This window comes from Aristolochia californica, unplaced genomic scaffold (assembly GCF_029961685.1).
Source record: "Aristolochia californica isolate CCGP_79_NKW_82.1479 unplaced genomic scaffold, dmAriCali1.0.hap1 SCAF_2, whole genome shotgun sequence".
NCBI classification, from domain to species: Eukaryota; Viridiplantae; Streptophyta; class Magnoliopsida; order Piperales; family Aristolochiaceae; genus Aristolochia; species Aristolochia californica.
The window spans coordinates 47122490-47137317 of NW_027181881.1; the positions used below are offsets into that span (position 1 = coordinate 47122490).

At 36.2% G+C, this 14828-nt stretch overlaps 3 protein-coding genes across 3 annotated transcripts; 1 reads left to right on the forward strand and 2 right to left on the reverse strand.

Annotated features, from left to right (window-relative positions):
* Positions 1-1890: 1890 nt before the first annotated feature.
* On the reverse strand, positions 1891-2996 carry LOC137955195 (acetylajmalan esterase-like). Its single transcript, XM_068802064.1, has one exon. It carries the CDS (start codon positions 2994-2996, stop codon positions 1920-1922), a length of 1077 nt encoding a protein of 358 aa, XP_068658165.1. The 3' UTR covers positions 1891-1919.
* Positions 2997-5319: 2323 nt separating this feature from the next.
* Positions 5320-8374, forward strand: LOC137955196 (uncharacterized). Its single transcript, XM_068802065.1, has 3 exons — positions 5320-5419; positions 7128-7540; positions 8009-8374. Exons 1-3 carry the CDS (start codon positions 5320-5322, stop codon positions 8372-8374), a joined length of 879 nt encoding a protein of 292 aa, XP_068658166.1.
* Positions 8375-9423: 1049 nt separating this feature from the next.
* On the reverse strand, positions 9424-14547 carry LOC137956085 (uncharacterized). Its single transcript, XM_068803407.1, has 11 exons — positions 14131-14547; positions 12845-12932; positions 12647-12738; positions 12387-12505; positions 12121-12236; positions 11476-11603; positions 11287-11373; positions 10115-10175; positions 9955-9995; positions 9730-9850; positions 9424-9620 (listed from the first exon to the last, which is right to left on the reverse strand). Exons 1-11 carry the CDS (start codon positions 14478-14480, stop codon positions 9561-9563), a joined length of 1263 nt encoding a protein of 420 aa, XP_068659508.1. The 5' UTR covers positions 14481-14547; the 3' UTR covers positions 9424-9560.
* Between the last annotated feature and the right edge of the window lie 281 nt (positions 14548-14828).

A 14828-nucleotide genomic window follows, 5' to 3' on the forward strand; every position in this document is an offset into this window, starting at 1 on the left:
AGTTACAACATCCCATTAAGAGTCGCCTTGAAGACCAGCTTTATTTTGAAAGAAGCAAGACATTGACGTCCACCCATGACCCAACGCTTCTTGTTGTTATTTGACATCTAGTCCATGGGGACCTTGGGATTGGTGAGTGTGCCTCTTCACCTACGCAATAAGACGCAGAAAAGAAGTTTTAATGCCAGAAGCTGCACGTCTCAGTGGCAGAGACGGGTTTTTATGTTTAAGGTGTGACTTTTCTTACATCTCTCTGTTTTGCACTCCTTTGCTCATCGTCCATTCGTCCTCCTCCTACCTTCTGTTGAAGCAATTCTCCCCCATCCTTCATTGCAATTGAAGCTTGAGCACAGACTTTCCCCAGTTCTACGAGTTTTTATCGATATTTTAAGCAAAAGAGACGAGGCTCTTCTAACTGAGGACTACCTCGCTATGCGTAAACCCATTCTCCATATCCAGGATTTAAGAAAGAATGGCTGTTCTGTGATATCAATAATTCTGACACCTCTTGGTCAATTCCAGTATGACGGGCAAAGCACAGCTAGAGCTTCTTGTACGGTGAACACCAATCCAAGCCATGGTCAAGTCCAACAAAAACAGCCTGAGAGATGCCAAAGGAATGATACATCAATTGGAAAATGGGTCTAACAATTTTTACGACAAAAATTTCAGTACCGTTTGTTAAACGCGGACAAGGAGATGAGTTTTTGGGTAGTTCTGATCGTATGCGTCGAATTAAAGTAACATCAAAGAAATGATCAATTACAGGTACCAAAGAACTCAAGCGAGTAGTTCAGAGCAATCAAGTTGACACCCATAGAATAAAACACTGTTTCTATTCTCCTCTGCTGAAGCATTGTTGGCTTAGGACGGCCATTCTTTAATAAATTTAATTTTTATTAATAAAACAGTAGAAATGACATAAGAAATTTATTAATAAAATACTTTAATAGATTTAACTTTTATAAGATAATTTTTATTTACTTTTTATTGATAAGTTAAGATAGATTTTTACTTGTCTTAATTAATAAATAATTAAAAAATAAAGTTACTTTATTTAATTAATTAATTATATAAAAATAAAATACTTAAACAAATTTTACTTTTATAATATCCAAATGCTTAATCAAATACTTTTTAATATCTAAATTCTCATTCTTAAAATATTAATTAAATATAATATTAAAAATCTTTTAAAAAAATATCACCCTTTCCAGATTTCAGCCCTTGATTTAGCTCCTCCCTGATTCTCCAGCTGATTAGCTGACACGCTAATTACCAATTAGCGGTTACTCATCTGGACCCGCCCGCTATGCACGGGCGATCCTGGGACGCCCGATCAACTTCTTCCGGTGGGACACGGTTAAGATAAAATAAAAACGGAAACATTTTGATAGGCACAGGGTATGGGATTATCCGAAGTTCTGAAGAAATGATTGGACGGCAAAACGGTGGGCCCAGACTGTTGCGCGACGCGGGGAATATCCAAAACTGGTAAGGGTGGTTTGGTTCGGACGTGACTCGGATTGTTTGTTTGCTGTCCACTGGGCTGATCTGACGGCGGAGATCATCATGGATTGATCCGACGGAGAGAAGAATGATGGGAGCAGTTGACGCGTGTTCGGTGGTGGGAAAAGTGACGGCGCCGTAATGCGTCTAAAGGGCTTGGGCCTAATAGTGGACTTTTTGTGTGTAGTCTGGACCAGGAGACTCAGACCCATTGACAGTTGTACGGACACGTTGGAATTCTTGGAAAAAGATAAATTTGTACTAAAACAAGTTAAATTCGCATCCGGATTAATTTGTCCGGCTAAACATAATCGACCTGAATCTGATCAGGAGGCTATAAAAAACTAATTAAAAAACATGTAAAAAGTATAAACCCTAGTGTTGGAGATTGATCTGAATACTTCTCATCTCTATCCCTTCAAATTTCCTGAGAAGAGAGAGGTAACCATGTCTCTGTAAGCCTTCTCTGTCATATGGATTCCGTCCCAGGAGAGGCGTTTAGAAGGATCAGGGCAGGTTGAGGTTCCGGTTGCTCCGCACATTCTAGTTGAGTCGTAATTGTATTCGCCTCCAGCTCCACAGCAAGCTTGGAATCGAGACTTCTCGTCAAACCCAAGATTCTGAGCGTTATCAATAAGGTGCAATGCTGCATTGTAGTAATCCGCGTACTGTATTTTCACAGAAGGGAATTGTACCCTCAAGCTCTGCAACATCACCTGCAACTGGTTGTTGTGGAGTTCCGCGAAAGCGTTGTAGCTTTTGAGGCAGCTTCTCCCGTCATAATCTGATGGGCTGGTACTGCGGAATGTTGTGAGGTAACTGGGCACGCAGCCGATGGGAAAATTCCCAGGTACGATCAAGTTACGAGCTCCGTGCTGGATGACTCTTATAGCCGCATCCTTGATGGTTTGGACGATACGAGGCACGAGGGAGGTGGCTTCTGTAATGGTTTTGCCTTGAAAAAGTGCATAATTATAATCGTTTCCTCCGATCTCTCCCACGAAGAAAAGAGCCGAACCTAGCTTGGCGCTGCATTGTTCAGGCGAAGAACAAATAGATGCGAGGTGATCCTCGAACCAGCCAAGCTGCGTGCTGAGAGAACTCCTTGAGAAAGGCATGATGAGGCCGATACTTTCCAAGTAAGAAGCGTCGAGGGCAGTTGCTCCGGCCACGGCGAAATTCACGCCGTTAACGAAAGTGGCACTCTTATCAAGGTAGGCGTTGATGAAGGGGAGACCAAAGCGTTCGGCGATGAAGTCGATCATGAGGCGACCGTCGGAGCATCGGCCCGTTGGCCTTCCGAAGTAGGTTTCTCCGTATGGTAAACGGTTGATAGCTCCGAAAGGACCGAGGCCTTCACGGATAAGATTACCCGTGTCAGCAATTGAGTCTCCCAAGCAATATATTGCATCGAAAGCTGCAGAAGCAGAGCTGATGAAGAGCGCTGCGAAGGCGAAGATGATGGCGATTGATTTAGAAGAAGCCATTGCACCGAGAAGGGAGGAGAGGAGGGGCTGAGATGATAGCAATGGGTCACTAAACCTGGCTTTTATAGTTTTAGTGTTTTAATTTCATTAGGATTAAAAAAGTGCGAGCAGTTCCCAGGTTTCCTAATTTATTAACTAAGAAGGACTTCCAGTAGGATTCTTGGTTTCCTAATTTAACTGGGAAATTTTAGTTGACCGCAGATGTGTAACGACATGTCAGAATTCACTCATTACGTGGTGCTAAGCCACATCATCAACGGAAGAGTCTTACGCCTTGTCAATTGATACGTCATCGTTAAGCCATGTCATCCTGACACATCTTCGAATAAATATTTTAAATTTATTTTAAATTAGTTCTAAAATATTTTATAAATATTTTAAATTTATTTTAAATTATGAAATTAATTTTTAAAATATAAAATTTATTTTCTAAACAAATTTAAATAAATTTGAAAAAATATTTTTATGATTTAAATAAATTTAAAGAAAAAAATTAAATATTTATATATATATATAAGGTTATATATCGATAAATTAGATTTTTAAATTCAAAAATAATTATTTTAATTAAAAAAAATTTATACCAATAAAAAAGGAGGTAAATAGATTAGAATAAATTATTTTAATTAATTAATACGATTTTTATGTTTTTTATTATAAAAAGGTAGAATATTTTACCAACAAATAAGAATTTTAAAAATAAATTATTTTTACCAAATATTGTATATAAATTAAATATGAAATAATTAAAAATCCTTTTTTTATTTTTAATTAAAGTAAAGGTAATGAAATGTGTCAGAAGTTTTAAAACCTGAAATTAATATTTAAAAAAATTACAAAATAACTTAAATCAATCATGAAAAGAAAATAGGAAAAAAAAAAGTAAACCGAAGAGGAAGGCTTAAGTCGCATTCATAAATTTATGTAAATAAAAAGACCATATTTTAATTTATAAAATTACCTTAATAGATTGAATTTTATTTTAGATATTTTTTACTAAACTAAAATAAATTTTATTTTGTTTTAATTTAATAAATAAATTTTAAAAATAAATTAAGATAATTAAACAAATCCTTACTTTTATAATATCCAAATGTTAATCAAATTATTAATTTTACAATATCTAAATTCTTACTCTTAAAATAGTCATTAAATATAACATTAAAAATAAGGAATTTATATAAATAAAAAGGTTATTCTATTATATAAAATTAATTTAATATATTTAAAATTTATTTTAGATAATTTTTTACTAAAATAAAATAAATTTTGTTTTGTTTTAATTTAATAAATAATTAAACAAATCCTTATTTTTACAATATCCAAATGTTATAAATAGTCATTAAATATAACATTAAAAATAAGAAATTTATATAAATAAAAAGGTTATTTTATTATATAAAATTACTTTAATATTTTTAAATTTTATTTTACATATTTTTACTAAAATATTTTTTTAAATTAATAAATATATTTTTAAAAAATATTTGTATTTAATTCAATATAAAAAACAAATACTTAATTTAATTTTTTATTATCTAAATTCTCACTCTTAAATTAGAAATCAAATATAATATTAAAATCATGAATTTATATAAATAAAAAAGATGGTATTTTGTTATGTAAAATTAATCTGATTGATTTAACTATTTCATTAATAAAATAAGATAAATAAATAAATAAAAATTTTAAAATTAAATTAATATTTTTATTTAATTAAATATATAAAATAAAATAATTAATTTTATAATATCCAAATACTAGAGTTCAGTCATTCACTATTTCTCTTTTCCATATTCAATATTCCATATTCGATGTTCTTTCCAATTTTAGCTAAAGTTAGATTTGAGTCGATCGGGGAACTCCACGTGTAAGTCATATTCAGAAAATCCACGCTAAAACGGTTAAATAAATGAATAATTTTTTAACGAAATCGGGTCGGGCTACCATGGGCGATGGCAATTTTGTTGTAATGGTTAATTTGGTGGGCGTTTCCTTTTCGTAGGACTAAGGAAGACGGGTTCTTTAGCTTGCTCCACATTTCATGATCACTCCGAAAAGCCGAAACTGTTGGACCGCGTATCACTGACCTTCCTTTCAAAAAAAACGTCAGCGCCCTCTCGAAATTTCATCCTCTGAAATCTTCTCGCCACAATTTTAGTGCAAACTTTGAGAACACGGCTCCTGATAGCTGCTTCTGGGTTCTGCGAAATCAGTTATATCCCTCTCTCTCTACCTTGAGACACTCGTTTCTGCAGAAACTGCTTTTTTTCTAGAACTGTCTGATTCAGGCGGGGTTTTTTTTGTGGTTATCGACTTCAAAATGCGTGATAAGAGGGAGCACCACAGGGAAAATAATCATCAAGAAGGTCCTAATAGGCCGTCGAGATCAAAGAACTGGAGGCCTCCCTCCGGTAGAGAAGGTTTGGCCTTATTTTGAACTTCACGTAATTAATCTTCTTACGTTCTGCTATACCTTGTATTAGCAACCGTGAGACCTCGCTGGTTGTTGAAGGGTTCGCCGTTATAGGTTACCGGTTGTATGTTAAGATTTCTTTCTGAACCATGTCGGCGTGGCTGTCCTGTTGTTTCTTTGAATATCATGATCTCCTCATGTCCTTGAGGGTTAGATGCTATTTCATGGCAATTTTTCTGTTTAACGTTCTACAATTCCGAATAAGTGTCTGAATCTCTGATGCTCTTGTTTGTCGTGTTTCTCTTTATGTGATTATCTCGCATACTTGCCTTGTTATTTTAGTTTAGGATGCAAATTGCTTGTATCAATTTAAGGGACTTTTTTCGGTAATGATTGTTGACGTAGAAAGGATTTTCCGGATATGAAAATGCTCGAGGTTTTTGAAATGTTTATCAAAGGCAGTTCGAGTCTCTTTTGCCTGGTGTTTATGGTTATCTCACAATTGTCATATTTTTATCTGCGTATCGATCAGGCCATTGGTCTAAAATCATCTTGTTTTCGTTGCTTGCCAAGTGTCTTTTCCAGCGACTATGCAGGAGGTTTTGGGGTCAGGATTTGTTCCAATTGTGCGCTTTATGAATGAACAATTCTTTTTTATATAACTCCATGACTTAATGGTTCTCATGAGAATCTCTAATGTGGCTTATTTTTATTTTTCATTTTTTGAGGTTTTCAGTTAAGGCAAGTGATTTCATACTATCAAGGTTCACCAGTTGTTACATTTAGGGCCTTACGCCTTTATATTATTACCGATTTTTTTATATTTGGTTTTTAATGCATATTTGGTTCTCTTGTAGACCTCTTCTTTTTTCTTTTTACGTTTATTTTATTCAAAAAATTTCTGTCTCCCATGTGCAACTTTTTAACTTCTCTCAGTCTATAGCTGTCGGGGAAATGACGTGGTATTCTCAAGTTCTTTATGAAGAATCCTAAATTTGGAGCTTTGTAATGCAACTTCCAATGCTTAATTGGCATCTGAGTCATGGATTGTACTGATGACAGGTTCATGAATGCAAGACTTGCCTACTATGTTTCTTGAACTCTGTTATTCTACTCTTTTCCAGTGGTTGTTTGAGTGTTCTTTTATGAGATGCGTTATTTGAATATTCTATAATACCACTGTTAAACTTGCATACTTCTCCCATGCGGAGACTCGACTCTGCGACTCTGTTTCTGTAACGTTGAACCAACAGAATGATTAAAAATTGATTCACAGTTTAGTATGGTATAGTCAGTTTATCGTTTTGTGGTGGTGAACTTAATCAGCTACTCAAATGTAACAGTACATCCTTCATAGAATTACTCTGTTCAAAATAGTGATTAAATTGGAAGCTCACTATTTTTACATGCTTTATGTGGCATTTGAAACCTTTAACACTGAAAGATCTTGTGGGTTTTGAAATTTGACATGTTTCCAACATTAAAACATTTTATGGATGTGCCATTAGATTCTGAGGTTCTTTATCTGTTAATTTACATCATTAAGAGGTAATTATAACATTTCAGGAATTGCTTTCATTCATCACTTATGTGGTAAGGAAATTATTTCATATGCTGTTTGTATGTTTCTTAGTTTTATGTACCCTCTTGCCTTTTTAAGGGTATTTTTTACATTTTTTTTCCCTTTAATGTGTTTCTTTTGCTTGGTGCTGCAGGGTCTTGGCAGCCCTCAGTTCCCTCATGGGAGAAGAAATTCTGTTATTATACTTGTTCAATTCCATGGCGAAAGCTTTTGGAAACAAAGAAACTCATGTGCTTCTATACAAATGTTGTTCAATGGAATGATTCAGCTGGTGAAGAAGCATTTAGAAATGCAAAAGCAAGGTTTTGGGCCAAATTGCATGGTGTTCCATGCAATATATCTCTGCCAGACCCTGATATATACATAGATGAAATAGATTGGAATTGCTATATTGATCCTGAACTTTTGAATGAATTAGATCAACCACCCCCTCCTCCCGATGGTGAGGCAAGAAAGGGCGGGAAAGCTGAATGTTTATCTAGTGGTTGGGATTCTTATCAATTATCTGATAACCTAATAGTGAGTAGTGGCTGGGGAGATGCTGAGGTGCTAATCAAGCCATCAGGTTGGGGCAATACAGAGGAGCCAGTCCAGCCATCCGGTTGGGGAGATGCCGAGGAGCTAAACAAGCCATTAAGTTGGGGCGATAGAGGGGGAACCAGTGAAGCCATCTGGTTGGGGCAATAGAGAGGAGACAGTCAAGCCATCAGGTTGGGGCGATACATTGGAGCCAGTCAAGCCATCAGGTTGGGGAAATGCTAAGGAGCTAATCAAGCCATCAGGTTGGGGCAATACAGAGGAGCCAGTCAAGCCATCTAGTGGGGAGATGCTGAGAAGGTAATCAAGCCATCAGGTTGGGGCGATATAGAGGAGCCAGTCAAGCCATGTGGTAGGGGAAATGCTGAGGAGCTAATCAAACCATCCAGTTGGGTCGATAGAGAGGAGCCAGTAGAGCCATCTAGCTGGGGAGATGCCGAGGAGCTGATCAAGCCATTAGGTTGGGGCAATACATAGGAGCCAGTCAAGCCATCTGGTTGGGGAGATGCTGATGAGCTAATCAAACCATCTGGCTGGGGAGATGCTGAGGAGCTAATCAATCCATCAAGTTGGGGTGATAGAGGGGCCCAGTCTAAGTCATCTGGTTGGGGAGATGCTGAGGAGCTAATCAAACCATCTGGCTGGGGAGATGGTGAGGAGCTAATCAATCCATCAGGTTGGGGAGACACTGGAGAGCAAATTAATCCAACTGGTCAGGGTGGTGCTGGAGAGTCAATTATACCCACTGGTTGGGAAGTACAAAATGCAGTAACTTCAAGTGGCTGGGGAGACGTTGGAGACCCTGTTAATCCAGTTAAAGACTTTTTAGTGAATTCTGTTTAAAAATCATGGAAATATGGTCAGTGTGAAGGTGGCTATGGTTATAAGAATAGTAGCAGTACCGTATAGAAGAGCAATAGATGGGAGAATGGTCTTATGGAGAATAGTTTGTGGGATCAAGGAGCACAGAATTTTGGGGGCTGGGGACAGTGTGACAGCAAAGTGGATTATTTAAAGCTGGAAAGGATGGTGGAATAGGGGGGGACTTGGGATTCAAACTCAAGGAACAGAGTAAATTTGAATTTCTTCCGGTACTTGGACTAATGGATGGAGTGAAAAGCAGGTTTCTTAAGGCATTGCGTGTACATGGCATTGTGTTATTTGGCGTGGTAATTTATGTACGCAAAAGTAATTTATGTGTGTAGTAGTTCTTAAGAATTACTGATGCATGATGCACTAGTCTATTGTTTAATTCAGTTTTTTTTTTCAAAATTTTGATCTGGCCCTTTCCGACAAGGGTTGTAAATGCAACAGCGATGGCTGTTCATTCTGTTGTTCGACTAGTATTAATATCAAATATGTATTATACTCTGAATTTTCTAATAAATTTGTCTGAACCCGTTCAGATTCTTAAAAATGGCCCTGCAGTTGTTGAAGATCTCAGTTAATACTAGAGAAGTTTTCTGTAAGCGGTTGGAGTAGGAGAATGGAGTTGATTCCCGTTGTTGTTGTGTCTTTTCTGAGTTTCTGCCCAAATGTAAAAATATAATTCGATAGGAAACAATCAGAAATTTTTATTAATGTTGAATAACGCATGATTGTACTAATTAGGAATTATAAGAAAAATGTAAATGAAAACTTTTGAATTTATCCATAATTTGATAAGAAATGCTAGCCAACATTGCACAAGTTTTATTTCTTACCGGAAAGAACGGAAGGGGGTGTTGCTTTTCCCTTTGCACGATCATGCAAAGACACTCTTGAATAGGAGATTGATGCTCATGACCGATTTCTACTAGGTAGAATAGCCCCTCTTCATCATATCACAGGTTTCTCCGTATGAAAGGAAACAGGGAGTCTCATTGCTGCTATTGAACCGAAAGGCCTTCATAGAAAATCTAAATCTCACATGCAATTAGATTCATAAACAAGTTATCATGTCTAATTACAAATGATTTAAAAACTCTCTGTATTCGTGTATCCTGTCTATCAGTGAAAATTGGTCAGTAGGTTGATAACTGGTCCGATCTTATTTGTACCAACCGGCTAATAGATATCTCAGCAAAAAACACAGGAGACATGAGAAGGCCTGTTCGATAAAAAAAAAAAAAAAGAATAATATCAGCTCAAAAGAATAACAAAAAGAGGAGAAAGAACAAGCCAACAAAAAAACAGATGGTTCCAGCTTAGAATTTTACCTGGAATATCAGTAGTCTGATGCAAAGAGATCTCTCTGAACACTGGCCAAATAACCTCAAGAAGAGGTTCACAAGAGTCCCATCCTTGGTTCCAGTTAACAATCCAGTTTGGGGATCAAATCTGCATCAAACGCAAATACTTCAAGTATGCTACAGATAAAAGTATACATAATTTTTTTTAAAAATGTGTAAATACAACTTCCTTAACAAGAAAAGAGTACATACCTAGGCAGGCGATGTCTAGGACATGGAATAATCTTAAAGAGCTGTCCAACCAACAAATTATAAGATAGATTAACAGTTTCTTAGCAGAATAAAAAAACACACTTACTATGTGAGTCATCTTCAAAAAGAGAAGAGTTTAAATCAAGCATATCTTGCACACCTGTGGGCACGAGTAAAGGAAATTCAGGACTTGAGGCAGGAAGAACAGGAGGAGTGTCTCACTGCAAAACAAACAAAAATGGTTCGTAAAAAAATAGACTTTGATAAAGCAGGATTGCAAATGAAACCTGGGCTAAGTGACTCTCTAGTTTTTCCCCTAGTTCTCTTGGTTTGACTTTAATAGAGATCAAGAATAACTACCTGAATTTCTTCATGATGCAAGCTGCATGGTTTTACAGAAATATACATTTAGGTGGGAGCAAATATCCAACAAGGATTTTTTTTTCATTATTTTAATTTTGAACATGTAGGTATTTTACAGGTTAATACTAGAATGGATAGGCAAGGATGATGTTGAAGAACATGAATGGAAGAGTCTTACACGAGTCTCATAATAAGAAGTCTCACAGAGCCTGAATTAATATGGTGGAGTATCATGGGAAGGGAATTTCACAAAAGAGTCCCAGTTTAAAGGTGTTTTAGTTATGTTAGTCTTCTATTTATGTTCAGTTGTTTAATTGTTCTAGGACTTATCTTTTAGTGTTTGACTTTGGGTTTAACTAGGACATGGGTAGTTTAAATGTAATCCAATTCTACTTGTTTCCTCTATTATAAATAGAAGCTCATTGTACTCAGTTATAATCAAATCAATAAATTATTTATCTTTTCTGGAAATTCAACAGATGAAATTATATGTTCAGCGAGAGGCCACGGAGTGTAGTACTCTTGTATCATTTACCATAAAACTTGTTTGGAAAAATAGTTTAAGTTCCTTTATTAATGTATAAAAGAGATCAAAAAATGATTTTTTAATGTTTTTTATGGTTCTATAAAATGCTGCAGACCTAGTTATTAACACCCAGGTTTGGTATTAAACTCTCAGTACTTGTATACAGGAGCCCAAAATTCAGGCTCAAGTATCCCACGTGTTCTGGCTGGTAGCCCTACCCTCGCCTTGTTATAGCTGTCTTTCTGGCACATTTAAGGACTAAGGGTTGTCTATTCAACAAAAGAAGCTAAAAGTTCTCACTCCAAACTTGTCATAAGTTTGCATATTCCTACTAACAAGGTAAATGGTACATAGCATCACATATTGCAGTTTGAAGAACCTGCACATTTTATTCTTGATAGCCACTTCTTATAAACTTTAAGATCTGGAAAAAGAAACTTGACCTGAAATGCCCTAGAATGCCCACTACAGCCAGAGCCATCCCAGCAAAATATGTATATGTATCACCAACAAAAACTGAAGAAGGGTACCTACATTTTCAGATAAGCGAAGAAAACAAACTCAGATAAAAAAAAACTCATTGAAAGTTGTAATAATTATGAAAAGATGAAGAACTGGCAGGAGGCTCTTACCAGTTATAAGAAAGCAAAGCCAAAGATGTAGCTAGTAATGGCTGAACAAGGTAAATGGAGAAGGCATGAGCCTGGTGATACTCTAGATCGGTGGATGCCCCAATTTGCATGACATTGTGAATCAAAACCTGCAGTTGCAGCAATATATTGTAACATGACATACCACCATCTTTGGTCAAATTTGACAGAATAACACATACCGTTTAATGAAAATATGAGGCAACAATCAATATAAATTACCAGCATCTTTGATGTCAATTGATTTCACCACAGTTGATGTTTACTCACATTAGGAACTTCCATTTTTTTTTATTTTTTATTTTGAAACGAGGGTCTTCCATTTTTTAATAATAAGATTGGAAACTGATGGTCTTTACTGATCAAAGAATTGGCCAAAAGTGGTCATTCTCAAGTCTCAACATTGAGAAAGACTCAAATAGGTGTTTTTGATTAACTGATTAATATTTCACGCAACCTAAGAGCACCTCTACCTTTTGGTGTTAGATAAAATGAGCTAACACAATACAATCAGAGGGACAGGTGCTTGGGGAGGGGGGGATCAAGAATTATCAATATCGTTACACATCTTCTTCAAATAAATAAACAAATAAATAAATCTCACTACACATAGGTGGTAGTTCTTACTGCAGATGCAATCACAACTGTTTGCCCAACTTCAAGACCATTTATGCCAGCATGAATATTGATAGAATTTGTACAAAATACTGCCAATAGGCCCATGTAGAGTTTATATATCCACCCTGCCAAAAAAGAAAACAAGTAACTCAACAATAAACAAAATAATAATTTTTTTTTAAAATGACAGACTGCTTCATAATATATGACAAAAGCTATTAAATAGTTGTATCATCCTTGCAAAGGATGGAACAGGAGAAAAAGAAAAGAATTACCAAGATCCAAGAGATCTACCCCAACATATGGAATGAGAGGTTTTGGAATAATAACAGTTGTATGTCCAGCATACGCCATCAGCAAGGGAAGAGCAGCAAAAGAGGGTAACAGTAGTTTTCTGTTCTTCACAAATACATAAGAGAGCATCAGAATAAATCAAGCAACTCATTGTTTAGTTGAGACTTGCCAGCATGGAAGTAATTCCCAAACAAAAAACATACACAAAAAAAAAAAAAAAATACACAGTATAGGAACTCACATTCTCCAGGGAATATCAAGAACGTCATCAACAAACCCAAGTAACATCATAAAGCAGACAGATACCAATGCTGCATTGTACTCCACAAGCCACTGCAAGATATAAGTCTTAGTCAAGTAATTAAAATTACATACAGTACACAAGAAAAAAGAAAGAAAAATCATGCTTAAAAGAATTACCAAATATTCTAATACGTACATTGGAGTCTGCTGTGAAGTTAAAATGTTGAAACAGTATTGCAATGACAAGGAAAACGATTCCAACAACAATACCCAATGACTCAGGCCTGTAAAAGTGGAAAAACAGGTTCACTGTGACTAGAGAAATTCAAGTAATATGGTAACAGTAAAAATGATTGATTCATGATAGCAGTAGCAGTAGAATCTAATATGAGATACATTATTCTGATAGAAATATTGTAAATTATTATAAAAGAATTCAAAAAATGGTATGTAGATTCTCTGTCCTGAAAAATATATGTGGTGGAAGAAGCATTCTAGATGTGATCATATAATAGGCTATTAATGTGCCAATATATATCTGTTATATAGTATCATACAATCAAATCTCATAGCCTCTCATGGACGTTAAGGGGCTTAGTAGGTTAGCAGTTGGTCCTTGTACATCTTGATTACCTGATACAGATTCCAGTGTTAGTGCAGATAAAACATCTATAGCAATTGAAAGCAACATTTTTGCATCCTCCTTGCAGTAGTCTATTTCCGTCATGAGACCAAATAATAGAATCCCAGGAAAGAGAAAAAGTTATCTGCTTCCCAGTCCTCCTCATCCTCTTCACTGCGCCCGTCTTTCTCTATCGATATCGTGAATAATAATTCAAGAGAGCACAGTAACTCATGATTTCTTTATACTGGAAAAAAACTATGACATAAATCTAAATCATAATAGCTTTTCAAAAAAAAAAAAAAAAAGAATCTAAATCATAATACTCGCTGTCTTTCGAGTATGCAATTTCAGAAAAAACTAATGAGTTGCCGATTCTCTGTTTTTTCACTCTTTTATTAAACAGAATTCTCAACAGTAAGATTTTTTTTTTTTAAACTTAATTGTCAACGTTTAGGAATCGCAAATAATAGACACAAATTTTGAAGCCACTTCGACAGTCTTATCTCTAGTTACATTTTTAGCACTTGAGCAAAAAATAACAGGAAACACTCTCCAAAAACCATACTAGATCAGTACTAATACTCCTAAGGCAACAGCTATTTTACTCAATCTTAGTCAAACCAGCTGGATTAGAATCCATCAAAGGCTTCGAAAGTACAAAAAATGGAATACAAATCAGAAGTTTACCCAGTCCCTGACTTGTCAAGAGTACGACACCTACACCGTAAATTAAATCCCCAAAAAGCCAAGTTAATTGAAACAAGAGACTAGTTTGATCAAATCGAACTTCACAATCCAGGAAAATTCACATTGTTTTCCAGTAAATTTGCACAATGCCAAACTAAGAAGAAGCGTACACTTTCACGGTGCCTTGAGGCGTCCCCTTCTTGTTGATGTCATAGCCAAACATATTGCGCCTCAGCAGATACCGCGACGCCACGGGAATAATCTTCACGGCTGCAACAAATCCACCGAAGCTCATAGCAGCATTGATTAAGATTGAACGACGGAGTTGGTAATCGATCTGGTAATGGAAGAAGAAAAGGTAGGAAACAGGGGTCAAGAGAATGGTTGAGACGACAAAAATCACACCCCATTTTGGAGGAACAAGAGGAGGATCTCCAGCTGGTATTTCTGGCTCGTTTACTTTCTCTTTGGTTTGAGAAGGTGTAGAAGTCACGGTCCCAGATTTCCGGCGAACCGCCATGGAATGAAAGATTGTTTCCGCGACTCTCTCTTTCAGACCTTAGCTGACAATGTAGAGTTTCTCAAAACTTAATTTTCCTCCGCTTGCTGCCGTACTCCAGTCATTGGCAGCGCTAGTCCATCGATGCTAATCCAAGGGCTAGAAACAATATGCTCGCACGCTCCACACGTTTAAGATGGATGCGAGCGGTGTTCTCTGCCTATTCATTGGACGGTTGGAGGAACGAACTTCGTTCAATACTGTGAAAATGCCACGCCGTCGTGCATTTTCACAGTTGAAGTCAACGGAAATTGCAGGGCGCAAGGGTATCGACGGAGAGGTTTATATGGAAGTGCGTCGAATCCTGTA